Here is a 13,317-nt window from a genome sequence, read left to right as displayed (position 1 = left end):
AAATGAGTATGACATCCAGACATTTAAAGCATTTTCAAAAAATCGCATACTATTTCTCCCCATTCTCAAACGGCCTACTATACGGCCACTGTAATTCAGTACACAGAGAAATCCTCAGAGTCTGTTGGCTTTAGCGAATCGACACAAACAGAGGACTGCCTAACATCATACACCCTTTCCAAAAACACCATGTGGACTGGCACTTATCAGTTAACACCCAGATGACTCCGACACAGGTGCGCACTCTCCCTCAAGCAACGCACACAAACCTTGATGTAAGCTCAGAGAAGACGAGAGTGAGAGCCTATAAACTACCCTTATCCTCTCAAGTCGAAGGAAACATAGGAGAGGAGGAAAAACAATAACACACACACACACACAGTGTGATGGAGGCCGTTCAGACAGGGACTCTCCAGAGTACAAATTGACCTCAGAGTGTACTCCGGACTTCCACTGTCCCTCCTTCCAGGTCATGACTCTTCCTTTCTTCCATTTCATTTGATCATCTCTGTCTCACTCTCTCGCCGTCTCATGCTGTTCGTAATGAGTGGACAGATGTATATCACACAGCACCAGTCAAAGGTTTGGACAAACCTACTCATTCCATTTTTTTTTCTTTTTCTACATTTTAGAGTAATAGTGAAGACATCACAATTATTAAATAACACATGTGGAATAATGTAGTAAGCAAAAAAATATGTCAACAAATCTAAATATATTTTCTAGTTTAGATTCTTCAAAGTAGCCACTCGTTGCCTTGATGACAGCTTTGCACACTCTTGGTATTCTCTCAAACAGCTTCACCTAGAATGCTTTTCCAACAGTCTTGAAGGAGTTCCCACATATGCTGAGCACTTGTTGGCTGCTTTTTCTTCACTCTGCAATCCAACTCAACCCAAACCATATCAATTGGCTTGAGGTTTGGTGATTGTGGAGGACAGGTCATCTGATGCAGCACTCCATCATTCTCCTTCTTCAAATAGCCCTTACATAGCCTGGTGGTGCATTGGGTCATTGTCCTGTTGAAAAACAAATGATAGTCCCACTAAGCACAAACCAGATGGGATGGCGTATAGCTGCAAAATGTTGTGGTAGCCATGCTGGTTAAGTGCACCTTGAATTCTAAATAAATCACTGACAGTGTCACCAGCAAAGCATCCCCACACCATCACACCTCCTCCATGCTTCACGGTGGGAATTACACATGCAGAGATTATCCATTCACCTACTCTGCGTCTCACAAAGACACGGCGGTTGGAACCAAAAATATCAATTTTGGACTCACCCGACCAAAGGACAGATTAACCATTGCGCGTGTTTCTTAGCCCACGCAAGTCTCTTTTTTCTTATAGGTGTCATTTAGTAGTGTTGCTCTGCAGAAATTTGACCATGAAGGCCTGATTCAAGCAGTCTCCTCTGAACAGATGATGTTGAGATTTGTCTGTTACATGAACTCTGTCAAGCATTTATTTGGCCTGCAATTTCTGAGGCTGGTAAATCTAATGAACTTATCCTCTGCTGCAGAGGTATCTCTTGGTCTTCCTTTCCTGTGGCGGTCCTCATGAGAGCCAGTTTCTTCATAGCTTGATGGTTTTTGCGACTGCTCTTGAAGAAACTTTCTAAGTTCTTAATTGTCCGGATTGGCTGACCTTTATGTCTTAAAGTAATGATGGACTGTAATTTCTCTTTACTTATTTGAGCAGTTCTTTCCATAATATGGACTTGGTCTTTTACCAAATAGGACTTCTCTATGCCACCCCTACCTTGTCACAACAACTGATTAGCTCAAACGTATTAAGAAAGAAATTCCACTAATTAACAAGGCGCACCTGTTAATTGAAATGCATTCCAGGTGACTACCTCATGAATAGTTTTTATTTATTTAACTAGGCAGGTCAGTTAAGAACAAATTCTTATTTACAATGACATCCTAGGAGCAGTGGGTTAAGTGCTAGAGCAACAGATTTGTACCTTGTCAGCTCGGGGATTCGATCTAGCAATTTTTCAGTTACCGGCCCAACGCTCTAACCACTAGGCAACCTGCCACCCCATGAAGCTGGTTGAGAGAATGCAAAGAGTGTGGAGAGCTGTGATCGAGGCAAAGGGTGGCTACATTGCAGAATCTCAAATAACATTTTTGATGTCTTTAACACTTTTTTGGTCACTACATGATTCCATTAGTGCTATTTCATAATTTTGATGTCTTCACTATTAATTTTCCAATGTAGAAAATAGTCAAAACAAAGAAAAACCCTGGAATGAGTAGGTGTGCCCAAACATTTTGACTGGTACTGTATATGCGAGAAAGGCAGAATAAAACTCCCTCAGAGTGTGTGGAAACGCAGCTCTCCCCGGTTGCGTAAATGCTTGTTAAACCTAGGGATAGGGACCTCGGCGGCGCTTCTGAGGCAGACGCCTTCACATCGTCACTCTCTTGGCACTTTTTTTATCCAGGCATATTTTTTTCACCACTCTTTCTTTTCCATAAGAGCAGTCATCGATCTTCATTTGTCACTTAACCTCCATGTAGATGAGGAAGGGGAGTATGTGTATTTGTGTGTGTGTGTGTGCGCGCGCGCACACAACTCTTTGATTTCCTATAGGCCCCCTGGCTGCAACCCCAGATGCAAATTGAAACTATTTGCGTTGAGGAATAAGGGGGCAAACATGACTATCGACTACAAGAGTCAATATCAACTGTTAATGAAACTTTGCATATCCTACACTATAGCTTGGGTAATGAGGCAGGGGCAGCTGCACACAGACTCACACACATAATACAGCTTAGGCTAAGAGATGCAAACACTCACACAGCTTTTATCATAAAGAGAAGCAATGTCTGACAACCTGCAGGGCTGCCAAATGTTTAGTCTGAAAACACAGGAAGAGAAACACCAAAAAGTAAGCAACACATAGCTTACATCCGTTCGTAATGGAACCCCCCCACTGTATAAACAAACTGTACAGACGGAAGACAGGTATCAAGGTGATGCAAGACAATATGCAATGCCACCTATACAATGCACTGACGCCTAAACCATCCCTGTTATAGGACACTTCTACAAGACTCATGGAAACTCAGCTTAGGTCCGAGGCTCACCGCAGCCATTATCTAGCAGTGTTATTTTGCCTCGGCAACTTCGAATTGATTAGCCAGGTAGTCCATTTGTCTGCTGCCCCCCCCCACACACCTTCTAAATAATTGAGTTAATACTGCGACTGGAGGTGTGTGTGTGCGCGACCGAATGTGTCTGTGTGTGGGGACCCGGGCTAATATCAGCTTGATTACATCAAGGCAGCTGCGGAACTTGACACTTGCTGAATTTGTCAGCATTAATCGGCGGGGCCCTGTCACTAGATCCGTCAGCATCCCAGATAATTATGGAGTCGGGCTAATGATGCCGCTAGCTGGCTTGACGTCGAGCGAAGGGAGGAAGCTTAACTTTTTTCCCCCGCGCTCCCTCTCTCGTTCGGTTGATAATTAAGAGACTCATCTCCTTTTGACTGGGGAGAACATCACTGGAAAAGGTGTGATTTTATGGAAAAGGCGTGATTTTATGGAAAAGGCGTGATTTTATGGAAAAGGCGTGATTTTATGGAAAAGGCGTGATTTTATGGAAAAGGCGTGATTTTATGGAAAAGGCGTGTTTGTTGGTCACAGTTTCTTGTTTGTCGTTGAGGTGATGAATAAGTATCTGAATATTATGGAGTTTATCCTGGGTAGGTCGTACAATAACATTTTTGCGTGTAGAGGTATAGAAGATAATTGTATTGCAAATCAACACGTACTGTATTGCAAGTAGCAAATGGTACTATTACAACAAGACAAGGCCTCAATATCTTACCACCCTTGGAGAGAATCTCGGCATTAGTGATGACATGAAATGTGACATTCTGCACTCTTGTAGTACAGGTTGCATCAAAGTACAAATATCAATATTTTGATTACATATTTAAGTAGCATTTGCAGACAGTGGCAAATGGTCAGTTTGTGTCACCCATACGCTCTAGTGTGAAAATCCACTATATATACACACAAAAGCATGTGGACACCCCTTCAAATGAGTGAATTTGGCTATTTCAGCCACACCCGTTACTGACAGGTGTATAAAATCAGGCACACAGCCATGCAATCTCCATAACCAAACATTGACAGTAGAACGGGCTTCCTGAAGAGCTCCGTGACATTCAACATGGCAACTTCATAGGATGCCACCTTTCCAACAAGTTAGTTCGTCAATATTCTGCCTTGCTAGAGCTGCCCCGGTCAACTGTAAGTGCTGTTATTGTGAAGTGGAAACATCTAGGAGCAACAACGGTTCAGCCACAAAGTGGTAGGCCACACAAGCTCACATACCGCAGAGCGCTGAAGCGCGTCTCATGTAAAAATAGTTTGTCCTCGGGTTGCAACACTCACTACCGAGTTCCAAACTGCCTTTGGAAGCAACGTCAGCACAATAACTGTTCGTCCAGGAACTTCATGAAATGGGTTTCCATGGCCGAGCAGCCGCACACACACAAGTATAAGGTGGAGGAGGAATAATGGTATGGGGCCGTTTTTCATGGTTCGGGCGAGGCCCACCTCCTTAGTTCCAGTAAAGGGAAATCTTAACGCTACAGCATACAATGACATTCTAGACGATTCTGTGCTTCCAACTTTGTGGCAACACTTTGGAGAAGGCACTTCCCTGTTTCAGCGTGACAATGCCCACATGCACAAAGGGAGGTCCATACAGTAATGGTTTGTCGAGATCGGTGTGGAAAAACTTGATTGGCCTGCACAGAGCCCTGACCTCAACCTCATCAAACACCTTCGGGATTAATTGGAACGACGAGTGCGAGCCAGGCCTAATCGCCCAACATCAGTGCCTGACCTCACTAATGCTCTTCTGGCTGAATGGAAGCCAGTCCCCGCAGAAATGTTCTAACGTCTAGTGGAAAGCCCTCACAAAGGATTGGAGGCTGTTATAGCAGTGAAGGGTGGGAAGAGCAGGTGTGCACATACAGTATATCACAAAAGTGAGTACACCCCTCACATTTTTGTAAATATTTGAGTATATCTTTTCATGTGAGAACACTGAAGAGATGACACTTTGCTACAATGTAAAGTAGTGAGTGTACAGCTTGTATAACAGTGTATATTTGCTGTCCCCTCAAAATAACTCAACACACAGCCATTAATGTCTAAACTGCTGGCAACAAAAGTGAGTACACCCCTAAGTGAAAATGTCCAAATTGGGCCCAAAGTGTCAATATTTTGTGTGTCCACCATCATTTTCCAGCACTGCCTTAACCGTCTTGGGCTTGGAGTTCACCAGAGCTTCACAGGTAGCCACTGGAGTCCTCTTCCACTCCTCCATGACGACATCACGGAGCTGGTGGATGTTAGAGACCTTGCACTCCTCCACCTTCCGTTTGAGGATGCCCCACAGATGCTCAATAGGGTTTAGGTCTGGAGACATGCTTGGCCAGTCCATCACCTTTACCCCCAGCTTCTTTAGCAAGGCAGTGGTCGTCTTGGAGGTGTGTTTGGGATCGTTATCATGTTGGAATACTGCCCTGCGGCCCAGTCTCCAAAGGGAGGGGATCAAGCTCTGCTTCAGTATGTCACAGTACATGTTGGCATTCATGGTTGCCTCAATGAACTGAAGCTCCCCAGTGCCGGCAGCACTCATGCAGCCCCAGACCATGACACTCCTACCTCCATGTTTGACTGTAGGCAAGACACACTTGTCTTTGTACTCCTCCTCACCTGGTTGCCGCCACACACGCTTGACACCATCTGAACAAAATAAGTTTATCTTGGTCTCATCAGACCACAGGACATGGTTCCAGTAATCCATGTCCTTAGTCTGCTTGTCTTCAGCAAACTGTTTGCGGGCTTTCTTGTGCATCATCTTTAGAAGAGGCTTCCTTCTGGGAAGACAGCCATGCAGACCAATATTGAACGCAGTGTACGACGTATGGTCTGAGCACTAACAGGCTGACCCCCCACCCCTTCAACCTCTGCAGCAATGCTGGCAGCACGCATATGTCTATTTCCCAAAGACAACCTCTGGATATGACGCTGAGCATGTGCACTCAACTTCTTTGGTCGACTATGGCGAGGCCTGTTCTGAGTGGAACCTGTCCAGTTAAACCGCTGTATGGTCTTGGCCACCGTGCTGCTGCTCAGTTTCAGGGTCTTGGCAATCTTCTTATAGCCCAGGCCATCTTTATGTAGAGCAACAATGATTTTTTATCAGATCCTCAGCGTTCTTTGCCATGAGGTGCCATGTTGATCTTCCGGGGACCAGTCAGTATGAGGGAGTGTGAGAGCGATGACCCCAAATTTAACACACCTGCTCCCCATTCACACCTGAGACCTTGTAACACTAACGAGTCACATGACACCGGGGAGGGGAAATGGCTAATTGGGCCCAATTTGGACATTTTCACTTAGGGGTGTGCTCACTTTTGTCGCCAGCGGTTTAGACATTAATGGCTGTGTGTTGAGTTATTTTGAGGGGACAGCAAATTTAAACTGTTATACAAGCTGTACACTCACTACTTTAATTGTAGCAAAGTGTCATTTCTTCAGGGTTGTCACATCAAAAGATATACTCAAATATTTACAAAAATGTGAGGGGTGTACTCACTTTTGTGATATACTGTACTTTTGGTCATGTAATGTAACAAAGCTTCTCTGGACACATTTATAAAGAAAAGTAGTACTCTCTTATATAAACGGCACTTGCGTTGCATAGGCTACCGATTGTTTATCTCTGGCTTGAAAATGTATGAGGTACAGAAAGCCTACCCTGGACTTGAAAGTCACTCCAAATTAGAGCTTCTTACAAAATAAAAACACACCCAAAATGAGAATGAAGCACCCTCCCGGAGATCAAATGACTGCAGCAAAAATTGCTGCTGCTCGAATTGCACCGCATCGAACGGAACTGCCAAAACTAACAGATGCAGCTATGTTGTTCCAAATGGAGGAGAGCTTGATGTATAGTAACTGGCCATTATAGCAACAAGGTACAGCGCCCTCCGAGGGGCTAGAAATCACCACTAAAGAATAGACCTCCATTTTAACACAGTGATATTCAATCGCCTTTCAGTAAAATTAGGCTAGTTGTTTTCACATTCGTCTTTCCCTGACTGTGTGTTTGTGTCAAGATTTTAATTTCACTTAAAATATGTGTTTTGAGTTGTGTGTGTGTGTGAGTGTGAGAGTGTGTGCATTTGTCAGTAAGGAAGGAGTCTCTGTCACACAAACTAGTTCTTGTCACAGTGTATTGATGGAGACCACCATATGTCACGCACGGGAAATAATGGAAAGACGACGCCTGCCAACTTTTGATTGAGCATTACTGCCAGTGATGCATGTGCCTTTCACTAAACAGACAATTAAATCAATATTCAAAAACTGGATGGGAGTTGAGCAGGGAGACGATGGTCGGTTAAGTGCACAAGCTGCTGGGTCAGATAATTCAGCAGCCTTTTGTACATTTCAGTGGATGGTAAAACTAGGCTAAAGCATGCAATATATTCCCCTCCTGTTACGTGTACACATTGGATACGTGCATACTATAATGAAGTGCATTGCAGTTTACCAGTCCCAAATTATGTTTTTGCTCTGGGTAGTTGTATGGGCCAATTTAGTACATCGATTCACGACAGTCTCAAGCCATTGCATATATTAGGAGTTGACTTTAGCTGACATGCGTAGTGACAAAAACCCTTGTGTGACGCCCTTAACAGTTTTTTTTACTAGTTTATCCATATTACGTACTTATATCAGAATATCATCACATTTATATCTCTGCAGTCAAGATGAAATCACAACCCCACAGAGTTCAAAGTCTCTCCTTCCCAACCTGCTTAACTTCACATTTCCAAATGCTGTTTAATATTCTAGAACTGTTTTGTTCAGCAGCAGTCGGTAATGCCTGAACTTCAAAGGGAGTTTTCTCATTAGGTGACTGGTGGAAATCCCTGTCAATCATTCACTGTTCTAAGAAAAAAACACCTACAAAATGACAAGCTCAACTCTGGTCTTCTTTCATTATACTTCATAAAAATACCTCAGTGTCAAAGAAATCATTGTGCATCTCACCAAAAATATACACTATATAAACAAAAGTATGTGGACATCCCTTCAAATTAGTTGATTTGGCTATTTCAGCCACACCCGTTGCTGACAGGTGTATAAAATCGAGCACACAGCCATACATTCTCTATACACAAACATTGGCAGTAGAATGGCCTTACTGAACAGCTTAGTTCAACGTGGCACCGTCATAGGATGCCATCTTTCCAACAAGTCAGTTAGTCAAATATCTAGCCTGCTAGAGCTTCCCCGGTCAACTGTAAGTGCTGTTATTGTGAAGTGGAAACGTCTAAGAGCAACAACGGCTCAGCTGTGAAGTGGTAGGCCACACAAGCTCACAGAACGGGACCGCCGAGTGCTGAAGCGCGTAAAAATCATCTGTACTCGGTTGCAACACTCACAACCGAGTTGCAAACTGCCTCTTAACACAACGTCAGCACAAGTACGGTTCTTTGGGAGCTTCATGAAGTGGGTTTCCAAGGCCGCGCAGCCGCGCACAAGCCTAAGATCACCATGCGCAATGCCAAGCGTCGGCTGGAGTGATGTAAAGCTCGCCACCATTGGACTCTGGAGCAGTGGAAACACATTCTCTGCAGTGAAGAATCACACTTCACCATCTGGCAGTCCGGCGGACGAATCAGAATTTGGAGGATGCCAGGAGAACGCTACCTGCCCCAATGCATAGTGCCAACTGTAAAGTCTGGTGGAGCAGGAATAATGGTCTGGGTTTGTTTTTTATGGTTAGAGCTAGCCCCCCCCCTTCCCTCCCGTTAGTTCCAGTAAAGGGAAATCTTAACACTACATCATACAATTACATTCTAGACAATTCTCTGCTCTCAACTTTGTGTCAGCAGTTTAATTAAGGGAAGGCCCTTTCCTGATTCAGCATGACAATGTCCGCGAGCACAAAGAGAGGCCATACAGAAATGGTTTGTCAAGATCGGGGTGGAAGAACTTGACTGCCCTGCCAAGACCTCTACCACATTGAACACCTTTGGAATTAATTGGAACGCCGACTGCGAGCCAGGCCTAATCACCCAACATCAATGATTGACATCACTAATGCTCTTGTGGCTGAATGGAAGCAAGTCCCAGTAATGTTCCAACATCTAGTGGAAAGCCTTCCCAGAAGACAGGATGCTGTTACAGCAGCAAAGGGGGGACCAACTCCATATTAATGCCCATGATTTTGGAATGAGATGTTCAACACACTATCAAAGCTGAAAACAAAAAGTGTGCACTCTGCATTGGCTACTATAACCTCAAATATAATCTAGGTGAGTAAATTTTTTAGAGTAGCCTAGTGAATCGGGACAGAGCAGCCTAGTGAGTTTGGAGTAGCCTAGAGAGTCAGGAATATTGTCAACATACTCTTAAGAGTATTGGGGTGTTACTTTCTGATCTTGACACGCCCCAGCAGCCTCCCTCCGCCTCCTTCCCTTGTCCCTCCCCCTTGGTCATTAATCGCAAAGTATTTACCCCTGCTTGGGAACTTTGCTTTCAATTAGTCTTTTCTCCTGCTTCTCGACAGGGGCCAAAGTTGTCCTTTGAGTGGCTCAAGCTGTCAAGTGCATGCGTGTTTCCATGGTGAATGATTTACTGATTATTATAAGGAATTAATAGATCAAAGGCAGTCGCATGACAGGCGATCAATCAGGCATCAAATCAAGGATGGCAATCCACGAGTGGAATACAGAGACTCAAACACTAGATAAAATGAGCGAAGACACGTCCAATTGCATTAGGTCTATTATCTCTGTGTGTGAACGTTCAATAGGCCGATGGGGTTTGACAACATATGTGAATATGAACCTGTGACAGAAAACTATTTCCATGATTTACAGGCTGGTAAATACTTGTTCTGTCCAATTTGAAAAAAAGCTGTAACATTTCTCAATTTGGTTGTAAGCTAAATATGTATAACACAGAAGGTCCGTTATGAATATGCGTCTATTTAGGGTTATTTTAAATAAGGACGGGAAACGGCGAACTTGAGAGGATTTTACGGGGAACTTGAGGAAATACGACTTCAGGGTTGTGCTTACCTACGGACCGCCTTGGCGCTTGCTGCTTTCTCCTCGGCATGCTGCTGGTAGACTTTCCGCTTGACTTTTCATGCAGAGACCAAAATAAAAGACGACCCAAGAGGAAACCAGTGCAACGAAATCAAAGCAAATATCTCGTCGTTTTGTCCTTCTTCAATAGAATCGGAATAGAAATGTCGATTCCCGTTCTTTGACTGGCAAAGGAAGTCTGAGCGTCGGTGAAAGTATTTTTTTTATTATAAAAACCTAATTAATCTTTCCGCAATTGTTTGGCAAATGTCAATAACCCATTAGCATATCTCTTAACAAAAATATATGTTTCTCTATGGATGTTGAGTAGAAACAGAGTAACTCATTGCATGATGATCAAAAATAGCAAGACCTCCGTTTAGGTTTCAGTATAACCGTGGAGAACGTGGACAGCAGCCAAAGCCTCGTCAATCCCGCCGTGCTTCCATGACAAAAAAAAAAGGATTCCACCCCTAGAACGACACTTTATAACCGATTTTCGCGTAGAAAGTAACAAAAGTCTTTCAATGTATCACAAACTTCCACGGCGATGGATAACGTTCCAAACTGTTTCTGCACAGGTGCTGTTCGGTTGTTCAATCTCTGCAAGTCGACACAAAATGGGAGAGAGAGCTGGGATATGGACATTAGAGGGTTATGTCAATCAGTCCGTGTCAGTCAGTCAGTCATGATAGCCACGGCAGAAAGCTCAAACGGCTATGCCGCCAATAAGCTACTTTCTGTCTCTCTTCAAGCGACCGAAACACCCAGAGCTCGATTCGGATAGCCTATTCCGACGATACTCACAAAAATAATGTCCTTTCGGCTTTCATGTGGACAGTTGATGTATTACTGCTCCAAAGACTTTTCATAAACAAGCGAAACGCCAACAGCTACTCCACGAAAGGATACGAGTGTGGACCTATTGCTTATGTTTTACTCCAGATGGCGAAGCGGGGGTCTCGTCTCCGCAGTGAGAAATATGTATCGCACATTGGGGGGATGCGCGACTGATCAGACAGGCTCAACTGATAGACAGACACATCGAGTTGCCTTTCCTGCCTCTCCGTTACTCCACCCCTCTGGAAGCGTCACTCTGACAGTCAGAGCCCACCGTGTCAATCTTTTTAATTGTTCTGTTTTTTTTCTCTCCGTTATTTTCTATAACAGGATTATAAAACAGCCCCTGTCCAATGCAGTGCTCTGCCGAATAAAGTGTCTGCACGTCCATGCATTATGATGGTTGGTTTTCAAATTCGTTTTTAGCATACGAGACAATAAGCCATCGCGTAGGCCTATGTCTTAGGTTATTGCTGCCTTCGTTTTGCATGGACTGCAAAATAGAAATAACTGATAATAAAAGCAGAAAATAACAGTGACAGGATATTATGTGGGCTATTCTGTTCTGCTATTCTTTTCTCGTCAGAAATGCATTCTTTCTTGAACTTTTTAGGCCATATATTAGATTGCAGAGCTTCTGTAAAGGTATTTAGCATTTTTACCTCTTCAGTGACACCCTTAAAAATGGGCATTGAAAGTTGCAGATTGATTCGCTACACCTTGCTAAGAAGTGACTACTTCGCATGGGAAGGGGAGGGGCGCCGAGTGCACAAGTCCACTGTGACTGCAACCGTGCACTGCACTCCATCCCTATTCATTACTTATTCATCAATTTCTAACATTCACTATGTTATTAACATGCTGATACAACTGATTCTGCCCGACCGCATCGAGGAAGAGTGGCTATTTGTACAATAACTGATAGCCAAGCTGTTGAAAGTATTCTATACCTACGACATCAAGAGAACCCCAATTGACCGTGCAGTTAGTTTTCCTTTTATTTTTTTATGAGATGCTCTTTGGCTACTGTGTGAGTGCATCTGTTACCTAATGCACTTTTGATGGCGCTAAATAGGCTAGCCTATAACTTGGGTGACATTGAAGCTGTGTTACGTTGCACAGCAGTATATACGCACCTCTCTACACATCACCCCATGCAGCGGATATTTGGGAGACTTTCCCAGCGCAGCCCAGCTTCCATCACCACCATGGCCTCTGGTTCTTGCAAATGCACCAACTCTATACAAATTCTCGGGGGCATGGATGTGTCTTTGAGAGACGGATTAACTTTCCAACGCCCGGGCGGGCGGCCGGCAGACGAACCTTGCTTAAAACTGACCCTGGGTGAGTTCTCGGAATTTGCACCATATGTTAGCCTCTATCTGTTCAAGTTTCACGCCGCACAACTTCACTCCTTTTTTATGTTAAATATTTTTCTCAAGTCAAAAAGTAACAAATGATTAACCAAGAGATTACTGTCATCGTTTTACCCACTAAAATAAAATCCTTACTTCAGTTTGCGACTTTCTTGAGACATTGCCAACGTGTTATCAAACTGATCATACGTGGTTCTCGGAAGAGGCTAATAATGTGGCAATATTTCCAAGTACCGCCCCAACATCTGTCTATCTACCCATCCCTCCATCCACCTCGGCATGCCTGTCGCGATTGATGTTTCTTACGTCACTAATCTTCAATCGGATAGTGAGTGCATCGGGATGTAGAGCTGACAAGGACAGGCGAGGGTTTTATGCACATTCTAGACAGAGCACGGTGTTAGAGGAGCTTTTTCATAGTGAATAGGCCTCCTGAGTTTTTAAAGATTATACGACTTCTCAAGCTGCGTTTACAGTTGTAAGTGTTCAGTTTTACTATTGGAACATTTTAATTGTAATTTCATATTCTTAAGCTGCATTATTTTACACAATTGTTATTTTTATTATTGTTGTTATTATTATTTTGACAGTGTAATTTGACATAGGATTCCCATGAGATGTGTTAAGTTAACACTTTTTGGTCAACAGTCAAAAACAATTAATATATGTTTTGTGTTACTTAATATAGATGTTTACCTTATGGAATTCTATACATTTGATCCGATGTTGAACCCTGCAACCTTTCACCCTGCCTTAGTTGTACGCCCGTCCAGTGTGCAGTTTAGCATAACAGCAGCGTCTTATGTTGTCTTTCTTGTTTGGATTCTTTCTTTCTATAAGCTATTGCTTGCATTTTTTTGTGTGTAATTTAGGTATACACCAGTTGACATAATTTAGAAGTTAGACTATTAGAAATATGACAAACTATTCAACCAAAACTGTGTAGCATAGT

The 13,317-nt window shown here is 43.4% G+C and overlaps 1 protein-coding gene across 1 annotated transcript in view; it reads right to left on the bottom strand.

The window, feature by feature from the left end:
* LOC135549877 (teashirt homolog 1-like) overlaps positions 1 to 11,180 on the bottom strand; it is a 33,352-nt gene extending 22,172 nt beyond the window's left edge. The window contains exon 1 of the mRNA XM_064980250.1: positions 10,141 to 11,180. Coding sequence (XP_064836322.1) covers positions 10,141 to 10,180 — 40 coding nt within the window. The 5' untranslated portion in view covers positions 10,181 to 11,180. The remainder of the gene's footprint in view (positions 1 to 10,140) is intronic.
* Between the last annotated feature and the right edge of the window lie 2,137 nt (positions 11,181 to 13,317).

This window comes from Oncorhynchus masou, chromosome 12 (genome assembly GCF_036934945.1).
Source record: "Oncorhynchus masou masou isolate Uvic2021 chromosome 12, UVic_Omas_1.1, whole genome shotgun sequence".
Taxonomy (NCBI): Eukaryota; Metazoa; Chordata; class Actinopteri; order Salmoniformes; family Salmonidae; genus Oncorhynchus; species Oncorhynchus masou.
This window is presented reverse-complemented; position numbering and strand designations above follow the sequence as displayed.